We start from the raw sequence: 20175 nt of genomic DNA on the forward strand, positions 1-20175 counted from the left end.
AACTTCCCTCTGCACTCCCTCAAGGCCTTGGCCATCATTGATATGCATTTGTCACACTCCTAACACAGATGTTCTGCATCTAGACACCATAGGAACATCCTGTGCGAGTCCGTCATGGACATTTAGCCCGCAGTCGCTGCACTTTTTGGACTTGCGGACCGAGGAGTCGACGAGCCGATGAGGAAGCCATCTTGTTGAAAACTCAAAGAATTTTCAGAGGAAACTCGAAGAAAATCAAAGAATCACACGGAACCAAGCATTATGTTACCAGAGCTGTGAAGCGCAGAAAAACGGAACTGAGCGACGGGCGCTGTGCGAGATACTTAGACCTATGATGACATCGACGTCTAGACGCAGGCCTCTGAGGGACATCGACTCGACCAGGCATTGACGCATAGCACCCTCTACCCAAAAAAGAATTCTGAGGCAGCAAGCTGGATATTAGGAAATATCAAAGGTAAGGAATAAATGGGAGGACACAATCCATTTGAAAATGCACATTTCTGTCTAGGTGTGACATAAGCCAATATCCATATTTCAGTCTAGATGTGACGCAAGCCAATATTCACATCTCCATCTAGATGTGGCGCAAGCCAATATTCATATTTCTGTCTAGATGTGACGCAAGCCAATATGCACATTTCTGTCTAGATGTGACACAATCCAATATGCACATTTCTGTCTAGATGTGACACAAGCCAATATTCATATTTCTATCTAGATGTGACACAAGCCAGAATGCACATTTCTGGCTAGATGTGACGCAAACTAATATTCACATTTCTGTCTAGATGCGACCGATTTTAGGATCTTCTGAACTGAGGAACCCTCAATGCTTTTCAACAGTAAAAAGTTAATAGCAAAGTGCTGAGGTTATGGTACATTAGAGCTGCCAAACTGGGGGCATAGTTGGCAGAAGTTGCAGGATGTACTCAGCTTGTACCCAGCTTGTGTCCAATAGTTTTCTATGGGTGCAATTTTGATCATTGGGATATAATAAGTAGAAAGCCTCCAATTGAAAATAAAAAGGAGCAGTCAAAGTCACAGTAAAGCTGCAAATGTGCAGGCCCAGCCCTGTGACCAAGGAGGATGATATATGGACTCTGACCATTCTCGCTGGAGCCAAGAAAGAAGAGCATGATGCTGGGGTTCAGTGTAGCTTCTAAGACTTGTAGTATAGGTGGCCAAAGCAGTGCATGTGGATGTCCAGCAGTTCAAAGCAGGTAAGATGAAGTCCTGAGCAGTAGTAGGTTAATGACGCCATTTACTGTCATGCATTTGCAAGAGAGTTGGGGTCTCAGACACGAGGAAAGACAGTTCAGGAGCTGGCATGTGTTGCTCAATTAAATCCATAGTCCTGGAGGTAAGTGGGCATGCTCATCAAATCAAGTGAAGGGTTTGCTGGTTTGGTGCCCTCTGGCCATGTGGTGTGAGGTATGTAGTGTGCAGAGGCTAACAGTACTTTGTTGTCAGATTGTACAATTCAAGAGCAGTTTTTCAGATGCAGAGTCTCAGTCTTCTTTGAGTAAGTTTCCCTACAAGCAGTTTTGGGATGAGTCCCAGCAATTCATACAGGCAGGGTCCATTATACAATTCTTGTGAGCTGGATGCCCATCTAGCCACCAACCAAGCACACTGCACTATTCAGATATTTCCCTCATCCAATCACTGATAGCCTCCATATTCAAATCTTTCCGGGCAAACACTAAGAATGTAGATTTGGAGGCAAATCTCAGACACCAGTTCATAAAGCCCCCCAGCTCTGGTTACGGCTGACCAGAACTCCAGTCTGGAATCTCAGGAAGGCCATGTCCATATATGCACACTTTTTCCATGGTTAGCAGGTAAACAGTCTTTTTGTAGAGTCCTGGTGGACTGCTAAATCCAGGCTGCCCTTTTTTTGAGGATCCGCAGTGACCAAAATTGCTGCAGCATCGTACAGCCTTCTAAAATAATACAAAGAGCTGCCACCAGCCAGTGCGTCACACAAGAAGTGAAGTAGGGTGACCTGCTCCGGAAAACAGAACACTGTGGTATATTTGGGGCAACCTGGCCTCGGAGGCACACATTCACTGACTTGCATCACTTGAGAGGCCCTGATCGAGGACTCACTGGGGAAAAAGAGGTTGGTGAAACACAAGGGAAAACTCAAAAATGGCAGAATACTCTCTATAAGTCACAAATTAGGACTTTAGTTCTAACAGTGGGGTAAACTTGAAGGATGGAATATTTCTTCCCCACTTCTCACCCTCATTACAGAATTGTACTCGGGGGTTGGGTGTGGGGGGGAATCAAGCTCAGGGTTAACTGGGTTTTTAGGCTAAACCCTGGGGTTGCATTCTAAATCCTGGTAGTAGGGAAAGCATAGGTTGGAAGAAACTGGGAAAGGAGGACATGGAATAAGTTAGGAAGGGGTGCAACAGCTATGCGATCAATGGGCAACTAAAGACCAATGTAGAGTCTTCTGCTTGGTCTATTGTGATCACAAAAGGAGGGATTAGGGATGACTGAATCAATAGTCGTGGGGTTACAACAACTCAGAGTCAACCAGATCCTTATCCCTTTAGAACTATGGTCATTGGTCGTCCCGACTCTTCCTGTATTTCAAGGCCAATCCCAGGAACTTCAAACAGCCACTCACAGTTTCTGGGATGTTATAGTGTCCCTAGCACTTTTTTCTTTACACCAATGTTCTTGACATGTACAGGGTCATTTGGCTCTCGCATTTCAGCCTACACTCCACGGTGACCGGGAGTTGCCACACATCACGTTTACTGCACTCAGTGCGTGTGATTTGATTGAACATCGGATGAGCGTTTGTTATTGTATTCACTTTAATTGTAGCCCAATACAGCCGGTGTGTGATTACTGTGACTGTACTGATTGGCATCACATCAGCTTCCAGGACAGAGGCTATGTGTTCTGTCCATACTACTCTCAAGAGACAGCAGTCGTAACCAATGCAGTTGTTAAGGGTGTGAGAACATATTTAGCTCACCAGACTTTGCAATTGGGGTGTTTGCAAGTGAGGTGTTGTCTCCTTCACCTGTTGCTGCAACTGAGTGCTTCCCTGTGCCTCTTACTTCGTCAATTTTCAGCTGGTCCAGGATGGGTTGTTTCTTGTTGGTTACACCCTTCTATTGCATGTGATCCTCACAGTGTTGCTAACAGCCCCGTTCTAGGGACTTGGTATGTACTGAGAAAGGCACCTTCATGGTATGCACAGAATTAGTGTTTTTTGGTGTCTCCCCGATTATGTTCCTGGGATGTCTGATTAGTGGATCTTAGCTGCTGATGTTCTATGTCTCGACACAGTGTTGCAAGGTGGTGGTGGTAATTAATAAGATGAACAAATTGACGGTTTTTCCGTCACATCAGGTGTTAATGACACTTGATGCACCTATTTGGATGAGAGAGGTTGCCTTGGACCACTTACTGCCCTCCGCTTATTAATTTAGTGGTTGTTTGCATACTTAGTTGGTATAATTATGTACTCAGTACGATTTAGTAATTTTTGTTTCTGTTTTGATTCACAGGTGAGCTCTTGGGGTTGTCTTCTTTATGCCCTTCCTTGAAAATTCCAGACCTACTTAACCCTGATGAATTTCCACAAAATTGAATGAATTATGAACAGAAAGAAACATGTTGGGTTGGGGAATTAAAAAATGTTGTATATTGAACAATGAAACAAGCAGTGAAACACATTGAATCGACTGCAGAATGTGCTTGTGTTTTCCAGTTTGTTACACTTTTTCTTATGTACATTGCTTAAATAGCGATAGGATAATTGACTGCATTTTAGAGTGTTGCCTCTTTTTTAGACTGTGGTGTCAGGAGTATATTAGATAGTAGACATTTTTGAATATGTATTAATCAATTTAAAAAAAGTATCATGATTTCAGGACCCGTAGCGAAGTGAACTGAATTGTTTCACCTCACGTTACTTGTTCCCATATTCTAATTGACGATACTCAATGATATGTCTATTTGGGGTATCGTTTGTATAAGCGTGTGATCACGTTCAGAGCTCACCGACAGAAACATTAGTGCTGTGATCTTTTTGTCTAGGTATATATATCAGTTTGTTCCAGGATAGATCACAATACAGATATACCTGGTATCCCCCGTTACTTCTGTTTGTTATTGGAACTGAGCATCGCCGTTGTCTGGAGACAAGCACACACCTACATTGGTTGGGGGAACAGGGTGACCCTGATGCAACCCCTATGGCACAATAGTAGTTTCACCGAATTAGGAAAGCTCACATCGTGGCTGAAGTGGGTGGATGCTGGAATCACCAAAGTGGGCCACATTCTTACTGAGGGAGTTGTGGCTCAGTTTGAAACTTTACAACTGAAATTCCGGCCTCCGGACACTGAGCACTATCATTATATGCAATTAGCTCATGCCCTGAGGTAACACCTGCCAGCACGTACTAACGTGTCCGAATGCACACCCCTGGAGCGTAATCTCCTCACAGAACACATCCCCACCAGAGTCACCTCCATCCTATATAATGCCATAACAGCCTTTGCCATCCTGAACTGATCAGTCTCAAAGCTAAATGGGAGGCAGACATAGGTGCTATTGAACCAGAAGACTGGAAACAGGTCCTAATGTACCCGCAAGAGATTACAATTACCTCCAGACTTTGCTTGATTCAACTTACAATTCTCCATCGAGTCTATTATCCTAGGGTTGCATTGTATGGCTGGAAACGTGCCCCAAACTCAAATTGTCTACGGTGCCGGGAGGGGGAGGGTACCTTCATACACATCCTTTGGGAATGCCCCCAAATTAGAACTTTTTGGAGACAATGCTGTGGCAAACTAACTGAGGTCCTGGGACTAACTATATCACTGGACCCGAAGACACTGCTACTGGGTATCCCCGATGAAAACAATGTTAATCAGTGGGAAAGACTGTTCTTATCCACAGCAATGGGATTGATAAAACGCAATATAGCCCAAAGATGGGGCGGAGTGCTCGACACTGGCTCAGTGGGCCGCTGTTGTGGATGTATGTGCAGCAACGGAATACAGACTATATACAGCCCGGGGGTGTCCAATGAAGGCTAATATGATATGGGGGAAATGGGAGGAGGGAGGGAACTAGGGATCTTCTGGGCACCACGGACTAGTGGGTGGGAAGTGAATTGAGGTAGTCTGATGTTATTTATTAATGTGACCATGTACATGATTGTTATGAGTATGACCACAACCAGGACATGTGATTGCAGAGAGGTGAATGTAAGTTGTTGGGCTTGTTTTGGAAAACAATAAAACATGTTTTACTAAAAAGAAAAACCATGCTGGAGAACTTCCAAGTGAACCCAATATATATTGGACTCTAAAGTGAATGGAACTTTGGAGATGAACTTTAACAAGTGAATGAACTGCAACGTTCAGTCAAGACATTTTTGTACAAAGACCAACCATATCCAGAGGGCGCAAATGTGGCGCAGAAATTTAAGAAAACTGGAAAATATCCTTATAACATTGAAAGCGAATCTTGGGGAAGGGAACCCTGAGGTGTAACCTACTTATTGACTAGAGGATGGAGTCTAAAGTTATTTTGTGTTTGTAACTTGGTTTGAAACTTGTGGAAGGGAACACAGAGTATTGGTTAACACTATATCACCCTGAACTTAAGGTAACCCTGAGACTTTTGTTGAAACTGCTTTACACTTGGGGAAGGGAGCTGAAAGAAAGCTGCGAGCTGGACAGAGTTCTGAACTTTGTGTTGAACTCTGTTCTGTTGGTTGCTGACATCCCTACACGTTATATAGATTAGTTGTGAGGGCAAGTATAGGTTTTGGACACAGACAGATTCCCAAGTTGAACTCTTGGACTTAGTCTTTCCTTAGTTTTGGTTTGGTAGGGAAACTCCATAATAGTATAGGGCCAGATAGGCATTATAAAGTGTTATTGTTAATTCAGAATCTGTTGTCTGCGTCTTACTCTAAGATGCCTTCACACTACCCATGCAAATAAAGTTCTCCCTCAATATCACCACAGCGGCCCACCCTATCCCTGCAAGGCATAAAATAAGCAGTGACGCGGAGCAATATGCTATGCAATTCTGTAGGTTTGCTAATTAAATTGTCACTTGTGTAGCAAAGTTAGACATTTAAGTTACCATCTTTTCTCTGTTCACTGCAAGTTCAAAGGGGCTAATGGAGAGAGAGTGCAGCAGTAATCACCCCCTTCACTCATGTGCAAAAAAGGCCTGTGTGGGAGTGCTATGCAAGTTCTTTATTTTTATAATAATTGCAAACCAGAAATAATCGGGATAATACTGTTATTAAGCTAACTGTATCCTGTCTGCCAAAGACTAGTATGTGTTCGATTTTTTTTTTATAAGGCTTTCAATTCCTTTTCTAAAAATGTAATAGGTTACATAATGCATATACATAATGCATTATTACAGTATTGCTACAGTAAAACACTACATTGTCTCCATGCTTTACAGTGAAGTGTATCTAAATCTCTGTGTCAACTAGATTTCATTTTGTTGGGGAAGATGCATCATATTGACGAGTGGACACCTTTGCATATGTACATGACTATGCAGACAAATGCTTTGATGGTAAACCTAGTCCCGTGGCCTGCTGGTTGCATACAGCTTGCAACGTGTGCTAAACCCATGAGCTTATCCCATAATCCTTGACATCCTATTTTACCATGTTTGTTTATACCGGCTACCCTGAAAGTGAGATGGCCAAAAAGCTACAATTTTCTGCCTAGTTTGCCCAGTTCTCTGCCTGCTATGCCATCCACTCTTAGTCTTTTACATAATGGATACACAAAGCCAACTTGATATTTACTTAAAGTAGCAATCAATAGTTTCATCCAGTCTGTACATCTACAGACCTACCGCAAAACTGTACACTGTAGTTGGCCTCCAGAGCTCACTTTGCTCTACGATTATGAGATTATGCACCTGCAGTAGAGAGAGCTGGCCAAACGGTTTTAAGAGCCTTTTTTTATCATATCTATGTGTGTGTCCATTCATTCAGCTAATGTTTTTACAGACACTCATCCAGGGCTCACAAAGTATTTTCGCCCACTCGCATAGTCTGGTAGATTTTAGGAAGGGCCAGTACCATTTGCAGGGGAGGTTGGAAACTTTTATTTAAACTTTACTTTGTTTGCAGTAAATGTCAAATACAAGTTACACTGGGCATGGCTGACCTCTGGGTGGTAGCAGTGTGCCAAACTAAAGTGGGTTTGCGGTGACATGCACCATTTTACAGAAAGAATTTGGAATTCCTGATTTATCTCACTAATGTCTTACTCCAGCGGTATACAAAACTGCTGTATTGTTGCTCATTTTGTATCTTGGTTACAAGTATCTTCTGGTGGCATTCAAAATATTTGTACAACATTGCTAATCAAATGGGTTTGTTTATTAATCAAGAAAAAGTTAATTAGCAAACTCTGCTAATCAATTTTTTTAAACTAATGTATGCCTTGCCCTGTACAGCAAAAGGTGAACACACATGGTGTTCTTTTGGAGTCCACAAGGTATATAGACCCTCTAGTAAATCACATTTTAATTTTAGCTAATTCATATTTAATGTTACTGAACAAGTTCATGTTACTGAAAAAGTTCAGACCTCTGAGCATCACTGTGCAACCATCGCAGAAACTATCACTGCAGCGAATCTCAGCTATTGCAACAACCTTTTCTTAGGAGCAAATCACAGCACCTTTCATGGTCTTCAAGTAACACAGAATACAGCAGCCAGAATTGACCCTTGTGCATAAATGCCTTAATGGTCAGAGACCACAAATTGTAAAATAGCATCTTAAATGGTACATCATCTGGCAACCACAGTGAGCGAACAATTGATATACCTTGGCGACTCCTCGTTTTTAATAAACACGGCCACATGGTAGATCCTTCACTGTGCTTGCCTCAGCACAACAGAATTCATTACCAGAGAACGACTGTACTGAGGACTTGGGTCTTTTACGAAAGAAAATGAAGACTCTACTTTTTAAGTCTTCATGGCCTTTTCTTTTGTTAGTATATGTACTGGCTAAATAGGTTTGATTCCCTTGGGTGGCCAGCACACAATAAATAATACTGTATGTTCTACCGAGCCCCCAAGATTACAGGTCCGTCAATGGGATGCTCTAAACTCTGCATATTTTGATGTTCAGATTCCTGGTTCGACTTCCTATACAGCAATGGATCTCAGATTTAGATATGTTATTCGGACATTGCATCCGTTAACAGAATTAAAATCACAACAATACATAAAATATCCTTACCAAGTTTAAGTATTAAGAACATCATATGAACAAAATTCCATCTCCCCATAAGACACGAGTCACATTAAAAGCTTCCTTGATGAAATTAGCTACATCAGATTAATACATTTCATCAATAATAGTCATAAAAAATGCATTGCCCCATGCATGTTCTTATAATATTTCTATTTAAATGCTGTCTAAGCCAGCGTTTCCTTAAATTATTTTAAAACCTGCAAACCGTTAAAAAATGAATAAGATCCCCCTTGCGTCTCAAGCTACGAAGGCAAATCTTCTATAACCTCAGCCATGGTACTCTTGCTCGCAGATGCAGCACATTTTTTCATGGCATAAGCATTAGCCTACGGCTATCAGAAGCATGTAGTTTGACTATTATTGAAGAGGGTTTTGGGTACACTAAGGCGGAATCATAACATTTGAATGAAGATAACATAGCCACACGTTCCCTGAAGGATCCCACTTTCAGCTCAATCGCCATCTTGTTAAGTAAACATTTTTGGCAAGCATTTAGACGGACACCCCGAACAACCTCGGCTGTCAGTCCACAATGGGACATTAACATAATCCCACTAGTAAACCAGCTTTCGCTGTCTTCAGTAGATTGTATACTAAGCTCTCTTACGGCCGCCTGTACATTGGGGTTCGTCAAGGGGGCATATAAACACTTCAGAAAGAAATCTAGAAACCGCTACTCGGCCCAAAAATAAATATTCACTAACTCCAATTCGTAACGCACAGCATCAGCTGCAGTGCTTGCTGGCAGGCCCACTAACCTACATAGACCCTTGTTTTGCAGATTTACTAGGTACCTGCACAGGGTGAAGCCCCACACTTCGGCTCCATAGAGGATTGCCTTATTGATCTTAGCCTGCATTACCTGCAGACATTTGTCCAAACGTTTGACACCAAATTTGTAATAAAAAGGCACAAGTCCACCAAAACCTGCTTAGCTATTGTGCTTATATGACTTTTCCAAGGCCAAAGAGCAAACCCTGATATCTATTTTCACTCACTCGGTTTTGCCAAATTCAGTGCCAAACCATTGGTTTTAAAATACATATTGGTGTGATCCAAACTCAGCTGTAAACCTTTGGATGTTAGGTCCAGCAGCACCAGGTCATCTGCGTATAGCAGTGCACTCAATTTGACGCCATTTAAAGAGGGAGGAATTAAAGGGATGGTCTAGTAAAATTTTTTATTTAAAAAATAGATAGGCCACATAAAAAAAAACATACTAGCATTCTCCGTTTTAAAACTTCCTATGTAAAATTTTGACCTATTCAAGCTCAAAATTCGCAAAAGCAAGCACATGGGCGCAGCCATTTTGTGAAATGGAGGCCCTCCTGGGCTGGGTTTTGCGGCACTAATGAAGGAAAAGCCAGCCAGCTGTAGTAAACAAAGGCTACCGCTGGGTGGCTTTCCCTTCATTAGTGCTGTAGGCGGAGGACGGGGACCGGAGACCAGAGCAGGAAAGCTGCAGCTGAATCTCGGTAAGTGCTATTTATTTTTTTTACAAAAAATAAGCACTAGCTGCGTTTTTTATTCTAAGTTTTCCGGGCTGGAGGAGCCCGGAAAACTTAGAAATAAAACCGCAGCTTTAAAAACGTTGTATTTATGTTTGCTCCGAGCCGGAGGAGCCTTGAGAAACTTGGAAAGAAAAACCGCAGCGTTTTCCAACACAATAACGTTGTATTTATGTTTGCGGTCGCTTCAAAAGCGACCGCAAACATAAATACAACGTTTTTAAAGCTGCAGTTTTATTTCTAAGTTTTCCGGGCTCCACCAGCCCGGAAAACTTAGAAAAAAAACCACAGCTTTTGCTTATTTTTTATATAATAAATAAATAGCACTTACCGAGATTCAGCTGCAGCTTTCATGCTCTAGTCTCCGGTCCCCGTTCTCCGCCTACAGCACTAATGAAGGGAAAGCCACCCAGCGGTAGCCTTTGTTTACTACAGCTGGATGCCTTTTCCTTCATTAGTGCCGCAAAAGCCAGCACAGGAGGGCCTCCATTTCACAAAATGGCTGCGCCCCTGTGCTTGCTTTTGCGAATTTTGAGCTTGAATAGCTCAAAATTTTACATAGGAAGTTTTAAAACGGAGAATGCTAGTATTTTTTTTTTATGTGGCCTATCTATTTTTTAAATAAAATTTTTTACTAGACCATCCCTTTAAGGCTGCCTGAGCGGCCAGGGGGTTAAAATTACAGAGCAATACTGAAAAAAAAAGCAGAGCAGTGGGACAACCATGCTTAACCCTCCTATTATTGCTAAACTCCCTCGAGTACCCATACTGACCACCAGCAGCCCAAAAGGCACCCCAATATATTTTAACTTCTACCATAATAATATACGGCTGATCGGGTCAAACGCCTTGGACAAATCAAGAAAGCCCAAAAAGAGCCTTAGCTTCCTTCTTTTAACATATTTGTCAACTATCCCATTTAAAATAAAGCACTGATCGATAGTTGAACATCCTTTGTGGAAGCCTGCTTGCATATCCGAGATTACTTCATTCTCACTAGCCCAGGCATTAAGTCAACTCTTTTTCCAGGTAATAGGAGGAGAATTTAATGTAACTATTGAATTAAAAACCCGAACCAAAATCAGTGCCCACCAATCGCTTGCTTGGCCATACATTTCTGGTCTAAGCTCTTCCGGCCAGCTGCTTTCCCTTTTTTGAAAGGTTTCAACTGAACCTCGATTTCAGACAGTAAAAACCGGAATCTGCCCCGACTATCTAGACCAAATAATTTGATGGGGAACATCACCCTCCGTATGAGTTCCACAAAAGCTCCATAAAATGGGTAAGCCACTGTTCTGGATCAATAATGCCTGCATCTCTTATTTTGGTACCCTCAAACCTCCTGATTACTAAACTCACTCAAATTTGTGGGCTGGTTATCTCTCACAGTCTTGTATAAAGGGTCCCACTGAGCATCAATTAACAATCAGCGTTTTCGCCTAAGTAGATTCTTATACAGTTTCTTCATTTCATAAAGATGACCCGCTGTTAATTTACGGTGAGAGGAGGCTGCATGTATTGCCCATTTCAGATGTCTGCATTCATTATCAAACCAAGGCGCATCAGCCCACACTGGAGCAAAGGTATTTCATTGAACTAAGGAAGCATGCAGAGTAATTTGATTAATTCTGGATTGAATAGGCTCATAAAAGGTTCATTTGTATTTGTATTTTATTTATTTATATTGTGCGCCAGGCCCGGAGGTATCTGGGTGCATTTCTTACACGGTTGTAGGTAACATCACAGATCACAATACGGAATTGGAATGCATAGAGAAACATACATTACATACATATATTATACAGGCGATTTATCTGTACTGTTTACAGAGAAAGTTAGAAGGTACAGTATTTACAAAACATAGGTTGCCAACGTAGAGAAGAGATTGTAACATTGGGTCCCATTTGCAGAAGTATTTACAGGAATGTAAGGTAACTTTACATTAGCCAGTGGCGGAAGCTAATTCCTACTCGGTAAGCCAAAGTTTGACTTTGTTCTTAAAGGCAAGGTAAGGGAGTTCAGATCTGAGTATGTTAGGGAGTGTGTTCCATAGTTTGGAAGCAGGACCCGCCAGCTTTCTGTAGTTTAAATCGATGAATGGCGAGTGAATGGGCTTGAGCAGATCCGAGTGGTCGAGTGGCAGTGTGTGCTGTAAGGTGGTTGGCCAGGTAGTCAGGTGCTTGATTGGCTAAACACTTGTGGGTGAGTGCAAGAGTTTTGAGTGAGATTCTGGATGCAACTGGGAGCCAGTGAAGACTGTCTTGTATCGGAAATGTGGGATTTTTTTGGGACTATTGAGGACTGCTCTGATGGCGTTATTCTGGGTTACTTGTAACTTGTTGATGTTTTTAAGGCTGGTTCCCAGGTAGAGGGCATTGCAGTAGTCAACTTTAGCCATGATGAGTGTTCTTGCAAGGATGATGCAGTTCGATGCGGTGAGGAATGTCCGCAGACTGTTAGTAGTTTGCATGTGTATGCAGATGCTGAAACCACCAAATTTACTTGTCTCTTCAGAGAGAGGGTCGAGTCCAGATAGAAGCCAAGGGTTTTAGTATCATTGAGACCTTAATGATATTCCAGTCGATGCAAAAAGCTTTAAATACAGGGTCTATTTTGTTGACTTTAAGGTGGGAGCCTAGGATAAGTAGCTCAGTTGTATCATCATTTAAACATAGTCCGTGATGTGCCATCCATGCCTGGATCACTGAGTAGACTTTGTTAAGAGCTTTAGAATCAGTTTCATGGTCTCCAGTGATGGGGATGAGTATATGGGTGTCATCCACGTAGTTAGTATAGGTGACACCCAGGTAGTGGAGAATATCGAATAGTGGTTTTGTGAATACATTATACAATGTGGGTGAAACGCAAGATCCTTGTGGGACACCACATGTGACTGGTGATGGATCGGTGGATGCATAAGGGGAGAATACCTGCATGGTTCGGTTTGCCAAAAAGGAGCCGATCCATGAGGTGGCTTCGTCTGAGAAGTGGGCAGCAGTTTTTAGGTGATGGCAGATAATTCAATGGTTAACCAGATCAAATGCTGCGGAGAGGTCCAGTAAGACAAGTAAGGCTAGCTTACCCTTGTCTTTTAAGTCCTCAATTTGTGTTTTGAGGTCGATGAGGGTGGTCTCTGTTCCGTGTCTGGGACAGAAGCCTGATTGTCAGAGGCTGAGGAGTTTGTTAGATTCGAGATAGTCCTGGATTTGAAAGTAAGCTGCTCGGTCTAAAATTTTTAGGAGAAATGGCATTGTGGTAATGGGCCTGTAGTTTGAGGGGTTGCTTGGATCAAGGGTAGGTTTTTTGATGAGGGGGATGACCCAGGCATCTGTGAGATTATCTGAGACAATACCTGATTTGAATGAGGCGTTAATGACGGTGGTGATGAATGGGGCTAGCTCATGGGCAGCTTCCTTGATGACCGTCGCAGGACAGGAGTCGCCTTGACAATTGGTAGGTTTGAGTTTTTTAATGATGTTCTCCACTTCCCAAGTAGACAAAGGGGAGAAGCTGAATGGTTTGCCAGGATGGGGAAAGGCGTGGTTGAAATTGGGTGTGGTGGAGGGTGGGTCTGTGAGCAGACTACATTTTTTGTTGTTGATTTTAGTCTTCAGTGTGGTTATTTTGTCAAGAAGTGCCTTTTGGATATAAGTGCACCATAAAGTGTCTGTGGTGCACTTGTCGATGGGGGTTATGGGAGATTCAAGTTCTTTGAGAATCTTGAAGAGCTCTTTAGTATTAGATTGTACCTGCAGGATGCGTTTATTGTAGTCCTTTTTTGCTGGGAGTATCACTTCCTTCTAATTGGTAGAGGCGGCGATTTGTGTACTTTTGTTGACCTCTGTTTGGTGCCTTTTCCAGTGAGATTCTGCATTTCTTTTTGCTTTACGCAAGTCTCTCAGCTGTGGCGTGAACCACGAGTTAAGGTGGGCACGTGGTTTTGGTTTTCGCAGTTTTAGAGGGGCTATACAATGTAATGCTTTTTGGATAGTTTGGTTGTAGACATCAATTAATGCTGTTGGATCAGCAACCTCACAACAGAGAGGGACCTCCAGTAATTTATCCCAGAGCAAGGAGACATCCACATCTTCTAATAGCATTAATACCTCAGCTCGCGAAATATTTTTCATAGGAAGAAAATTCTTCAATTTGACTGCCAGTTGCTGCACGTCTCCTAAACCGGCATCAATCAACAAACTTACCACCATAGGATTTTGGCCACTTTGTGGGCGGTCGCAGATTCTAAAATCCACGACTTTCTTAAATGAAAAACAGTCAAAAGTCAACAATCAGTGATTGTATTCCTATGCCCAGCATTAAAAGTTGGAACAGGTGGAAACTTTCTCTTGGCCTCTGCCTTTTAGTTCAACGAACATATACTGGACCATGAACAAATCCATTAACCTCCCCATTGCAGAGAAATTACCGCTAATAGTTCTCTTTGGGATCACACAATACTCCTCCAACCAAATCTTGTCTTGGGGGACCATGCTATTTGGTCCTAATTTAGCATTAAAATCTCCTATTAATAATACATTTGCCAATTTGGCTTGCTCTAGAGCCGTGGGTAGAAATAATGATTCTTTTAGTTGATGACTCTGCTTATATTTCGCCATGACATCTTTTTTATTACTGTTAAAATAAGCCCCTTCTGTATTTGTTTTGTCCATGATGGAAACTGTTAATAAAGCCGGATTCTCCACAGACTGAGTGACTACTGTCGAGGAGTAAGAGTTCTTTACCAGTGTCGCTAGGCCAGAGCTCCATCTAGCTTTCTTTGATTGAGTGGCATTAACAGCATGTATCCTGAAAACCCGGAAAACAGCCCATTAAACAGGATACATACACCAACCCTGTTTCTTGAAAGCAAATCACATCTACCCAACTTAACCACTATACCCACTCTGCATCATACAATTTGCTTTGGACTCCGGCCATATTACAGCTTACTATTTTAATACACGGGCCACAAGAGAGTGCCTAAGTATCGTATATTGCAACCCCTATGTGCCAATCATCAAACCCCCTTCGGGGGGTGGCGGGGGGGAATACAAGAGACAAATTGATACACACTTTCCCTTGCTTGCTTAAACATAGGGCAAGGTTCAGTGCAGCAATGGGGTTCTTGGAGTCTAGCGAGAAACCCGGTATGTCGACCCTGGAAGAGGTACTGGGGATAGAAGAAGTTCTTTAATATACAAGGCTTAGGCTGGGGAACCAGGGTGTATGCCCTGCGTATGGCTTCTGGGACCAGTATCAAGGAGCGGGCAGCGATCCCCGACCCCCAAGTTTCCCCAATCCTCATCCTCACGCATGTGATCCGCCATAAGGGAGTTGAGCTAAAAGGTGAATTCTATGACAGTTGGGGCACTAACCCACAGAAGGGGTGAAGGGGGGGGCAAGGGGGCAGTTGTGCATTAAGTCATGCGCATGAATAGCATAACAGAGAAAAAAAGTCTGCAGGGACAAATAAGTGCATTACTCTTAGAGTTAAGAGGTAATCTGGATCAAAAGGAAACATATGAGGTCAATAAGGTACATTTGTGTAGATGATCCTTCCTGACCCACCACAACTTTCAAATGTCTTCTATGGGAAACACTGGAGCTCTCACATTGGTTTTACTTGAATGTTTGGTTTAAGAGTGTGTGAAAGAAAGGGCCTTTCTGGAAATGAAAGCCATTTTAAAATCCTGTACTCCTGTAAAAATATCAAGCCAAACATCTTAACTTCACTACAAAAACAGGACTATGGACTGTCCATTCCTGTGGGCTAGGAGATTCTTCATAGAATTTCAGTTGGGACTGCTACCCTAGTTCGTGGTGAAAGGCTGATGGACACATTATAAGGCTGCAAGTGATGTGTAGAGCTGTGGACTAAGGTGCCCAAAATTAAATATAGAGTGTGTCTGCCTACTATATTCTATTCTCCAGAGGTATTACCTGCTTCATTATCAAGCTGCTCCTGGTCAGAGCTATGGAGGTTACAAAAGCCTTTGTAAAGAATCCACTGCACTAATGCTACAGAATGAACTTGTATAACAATTAATACTTTACATATTGTGTAAACTGGTCAACTGACACAAATTGGTGGTATATTTCAGCATGTATTTTCCTAAAAATGCATATGGTTTCATCTACAAACCAAATATAAATGATTTATTTTTACTGTGTAGTAGACCACTTGCAAAATATCAAAACCTGTATCTGCAGGCAAAAGTGGCAGCATAACTCTTGCTTTGAGCACGAATTGTGACATGACGTAAAACAGAAGGCAGGTTCACAGCACATTTGCAAATAAATGTGCCTTGGGACTTACCAATCTTCACACAACCTTTATCCGTCATCAGCAGGTTAGATACTTTCAGATCTCTGATAGCAGAAAAACGGGGGTAGCCAAAGGAAGCAGAGAAAGAAGGAGACCGATTAAGTGTGAGACTTGGAAATACATTTATGGAGCAAGCCGATTAACATTTTAGAGAGAGGCCAGCAAGCAATGTTATGTTACTACACACACAGAATAGACAACCCATACCCTGCTACCAGCCCCATATAACAAAGCATCCTAGGTAAGAATGGTCAAGTTGGATCTCAATTCTACATTACTACATCAGCTTTAAGCTGATTTAGAGTGCCCTAATGACTGAATACCAAGGCATACATTTATTTATATGTTTTTAAACAAGGCTTCAATGTCATCTCTGGCACACTAGTGTGCAAGCCAAACAATCAACTGGAGGAGAGAGGGTTATACTCCGTGTTTGCAGCACTGACAGGAGCCCAACTCTCCTAGGGCCACAGAAGGCCAGCTGTGATTATGCCCACATCATGCTTGTTCACGTTAGCAAACACAAATAAGTAAGTTCCCAGAGATGTGGGAACTCCATCCTCTGCACACTATCATAGGCCTGGAATTAACAAGAAATGTCCTATGTAAATTGAAACATGAAGTTAGGAAAAGTTTAAGTGTAAAAGGAAAGTAAATAATAAGTTGAGTAATATTCTTGAAAGGTTGCATAATTATTTACATTTGTTTTTTCTTGTTAAATTGCAGAAATTCACAAAGAACTGTAAGCCTGAAGAAGAGATTGAAATCTCAAAACGTGTTGGGTTTTATATTAAATAACAATTTGTGATGACAAGAGAGTATTTGTAACTTCATTCAAGAACATTACTCGACTTATTATTTACTTTCCTTATACACTTGAAATACTTTCCCTAACTTCATGTTTAAATATACAAAAGGAATCTTTTGGCTAATTCCAGGCCAATGATAGTGTGCAGGGGGGACGGGAGCTCCCAGATCTCTGGGAACTTGCTTATTTATGTTTAATATTTGTACAGGCCATGTGCCAGGACTGCGTTTTCTCCCATGCACCTTGAGTTCTATTTCACATTATTGAAAACTTGTACTTGTCAGTCGAATACCCTACATACAAAAAGTTTACTAAAGGTGTGCATTGTAGAATTTCTTGTCTGTCTTGTTCACATTAGCAGCCATGAAAGATCATAGTAGCCTTTTCTCCGCAGCCTCACCAAATAATGAAATGTATTTCTTTCAGACCAACATGAAAAAAGAAAAATGTACCCTATTTTCACCTCTGCAAGCCAGAAGTGGCAATTCTCTTTCCATGCCACTGTACCTACTTCCATGACCTCAGAAGCAAATCTAAAACAACCTATGTGATGATTCACTGGATCTCAGCACTTCTCCCCAGAGGGAAGCTCTTCCCTATGAGGCTAGGGGGGTGTGGCCGCTACCCAATAATCCCCCTAGGGTTGTAAAAAGCGTGAGAAACCCCTAGGGAGAGACTCCACTCATGCGGATAGGGACTCCCGTTTGGTGAAAGATCCCACTAAGCCCTTACCCCCAGAAGCCTTACCCTTATTGACTCCTATCCTTTCACAGCTAGAGATTAATGCTGTGTGTTATTGTGCAGTTTCTAATGTCCCATTCGTAAAGCCTGATAGGACTGAGACGAAGAAGAACTCAAGAAAGATACTGATTAATAATGGAAGGAATCATCAAATATCTGACGATGTGGCCACGGGGAGACAAATATTACTTCAGAGACATTGCTGGCAAACACTGAAGCTACACGAGGGCGGGCTATGCTGTATAAAGAAAACATCAAAGGAGGACAAGAGAGATTCAGGAGGTCGGGCAGCGAAGGAAGCTGGCGTACACCCTGCGTGCCATGGGAAGTTCAAACCCACGCTACCCAAACTGATGAAAGACAGTCGGTCTTACAGGAAGAAGTGGAAGGGAGCTTTGTGAGCCGCAGGCGAACCGACTCGCTGACGAAGCCTGAAGAGCTTAGCAGTAGAGTGACCTCATTAAGGAGGCCGGGCGGTCCATACCACACGCTGGGACCACGGCAGCAGAGACTCTGTTGAGTCACCACGAGCAAAGAAGAGGAAACCTGGAAAACACTGAGCGCATATGAAGCAAAATGGGACACGAGACCTCAGGAGGAACTGGCAGCACTCCCAAGATAAAGGTAATGGAGTTGCGGGAAAGCCTGGTGGGGTGCAGGGAGTCAAGAGAGACCAGTATTCTTCGGGAGTGATCTCCCTCGTGTGAGAAACCTGAAGTGGAAGGCAAAGGGCTGTCATGTGTGTGTGATTCGGGTCAATTGCCTGACCCTTGTATTGGGACATGTCAGGTAGACGGATTTGGGTTTTGTCGTTTTTTTGTGGTGTTTGAAAGCGTTTGTGTCGGAAAAGGGTGGGGGGGTGGTCGAGGGTTTGAAAATTCTACAGAGTAGGATGGGGAAAAGGTATTATAAGCAGGGGGATACCGCGTCTCGCCCGTTGGTGTCCCACTTCAACTCCCCCAGGACACCCCATCCAGGTGATCTTCCCTCACTGGTCCACCCCCAGGAACTGGATCCAATAGCGATGCCCATGTCCTGGCCACCTGGATGACAGATCCCGGGGACTAGTAAATGAGACACCTTCAGGTTTCTCACAGGTCAGGTAATTGACCAGAATCGACAGACCTTCCCTTCCTCACAGGGATAAAAGGTGGCACACGAGAGCACAAGATGAGCAAGGCAGACCGCACAACGAGAGCGCTAACTCAGCACATCCGTTCAAGAGGAGGAGAAAGACGGTGCAAATAGAGGGTGACAAGGAGAGAAGCAACCTTGCCCTTTTCGAGCCAGGCCTGTGAAACCTCCACGGAAGGAAGACCGCGAACAATAGCCAGCGTGTGTTGCAGCAGATGTCAACAGTACATGGGGCCCTCCTCCGCTGATAACCAAGCCAGGGAGAGACACTTTCCACCATGGTACCGACCTTGACTCCAGAAACAAGCAAATCCAAGCGGTTCATCACAGCCGGTGAGTCGAGGAGAGTGCCGATAAGAAACCGAACTTTGTTGAACAAAAGTAACAAACGGCCAATTGAAGAAACTACAAAGAACTGTTAATACAAGAGTGGAAAACCAGCTACAGAGGAGTCAGGCACCACGTGGGTGCTCACTTCAGAAACTTTGGCCAAATACCCTATTGTTACCAGAAGGCCTTGGGAAATGTGAGAAAGGGGTCAAAGTGGTCATACACGGGTCTAGTAAAATCCTCTGTACAGTCGAAAGTCTTTGACCGGCAGATGATAGTGAAGCTAAGGGAAGTGAAACCTGCATCGTAAGAACTGTTCAAGAAATTGTTTAAATTGGCAAAGTTGGCAAGTGTGAACCCAACAGAGAGATGCTGATAAAAGGGGGCGAAGTCAGAAGTCCCAATGAATAGTGTGTTGACAAGAGTGAACCCGGCGGAGGAGTGTCCACAGTGAACTGTTTAAAAAGACATTAATATTTGTGAATGTCACAGATGAGATTGTGTTCAAAGCCGTAGTGAACCCGACGGAGGGAAGCTAATATTCGAGAAGGGTCTGAGCCAGGACGAGGGGGATCCAAGGGTGAGAAGGCATCACCCAACGTGCAAACAGAAAGGAAATTGTGTTTGTTATTTTTGGAATACATCAGGTCCTCAAGGCAAGAGACTTTTTGTAGAAAAGAGACTTAACCACTGAAGGCTCTGATAGCTGAAAGCGGAACTGTTGGGTCGTGCTGGGAAAGCTCAAGCATGTGCTGTGCTCTGGAGTCCCGCCTTGTCCCTTGCTCAAAACGTGGGGCAGGGAGACCCGGACTACCACATCCTGACTTATTTTTAAAACACTCCTTTCTTTCTTATGACCCTTATCCTACACTTTGCATTTAGCGTAAGGATTGGCAATAGGTTTTTCTTAGTATGGGCCCTTTTTATTTTGAGAAGACGCCACTAGGACTGCCTTATTATTATTTGATGGTTGTAGCTTGCTCCCACCTTAGATTTAGTTTTAGATTCGGCATTTTTCCAACCCGCATGTACAGT

General features: G+C 42.9%; 1 protein-coding gene across 3 annotated transcripts in view; it reads right to left on the minus strand.

Moving 5' to 3' along the window:
• The window catches only part of CDK10 (cyclin dependent kinase 10), a 282956-nt gene that overhangs the window by 92204 nt on the left and 170577 nt on the right, over nt 1-20175 (minus strand). For all 3 annotated transcript variants that reach the window (XM_069635576.1, XM_069635577.1, XM_069635578.1), the window contains exon 7: nt 16119-16171. In XM_069635576.1, the coding sequence (XP_069491677.1) occupies nt 16119-16171 (53 nt within the window). The remainder of the gene's footprint in view (nt 1-16118; nt 16172-20175) is intronic.

This window comes from Ambystoma mexicanum, chromosome 1q, assembly GCF_040938575.1.
Source record: "Ambystoma mexicanum isolate Mex_15411 chromosome 1q, UKY_AmexF1_1, whole genome shotgun sequence".
In the NCBI taxonomy this organism is placed as follows: domain Eukaryota; kingdom Metazoa; phylum Chordata; class Amphibia; order Caudata; family Ambystomatidae; genus Ambystoma; species Ambystoma mexicanum.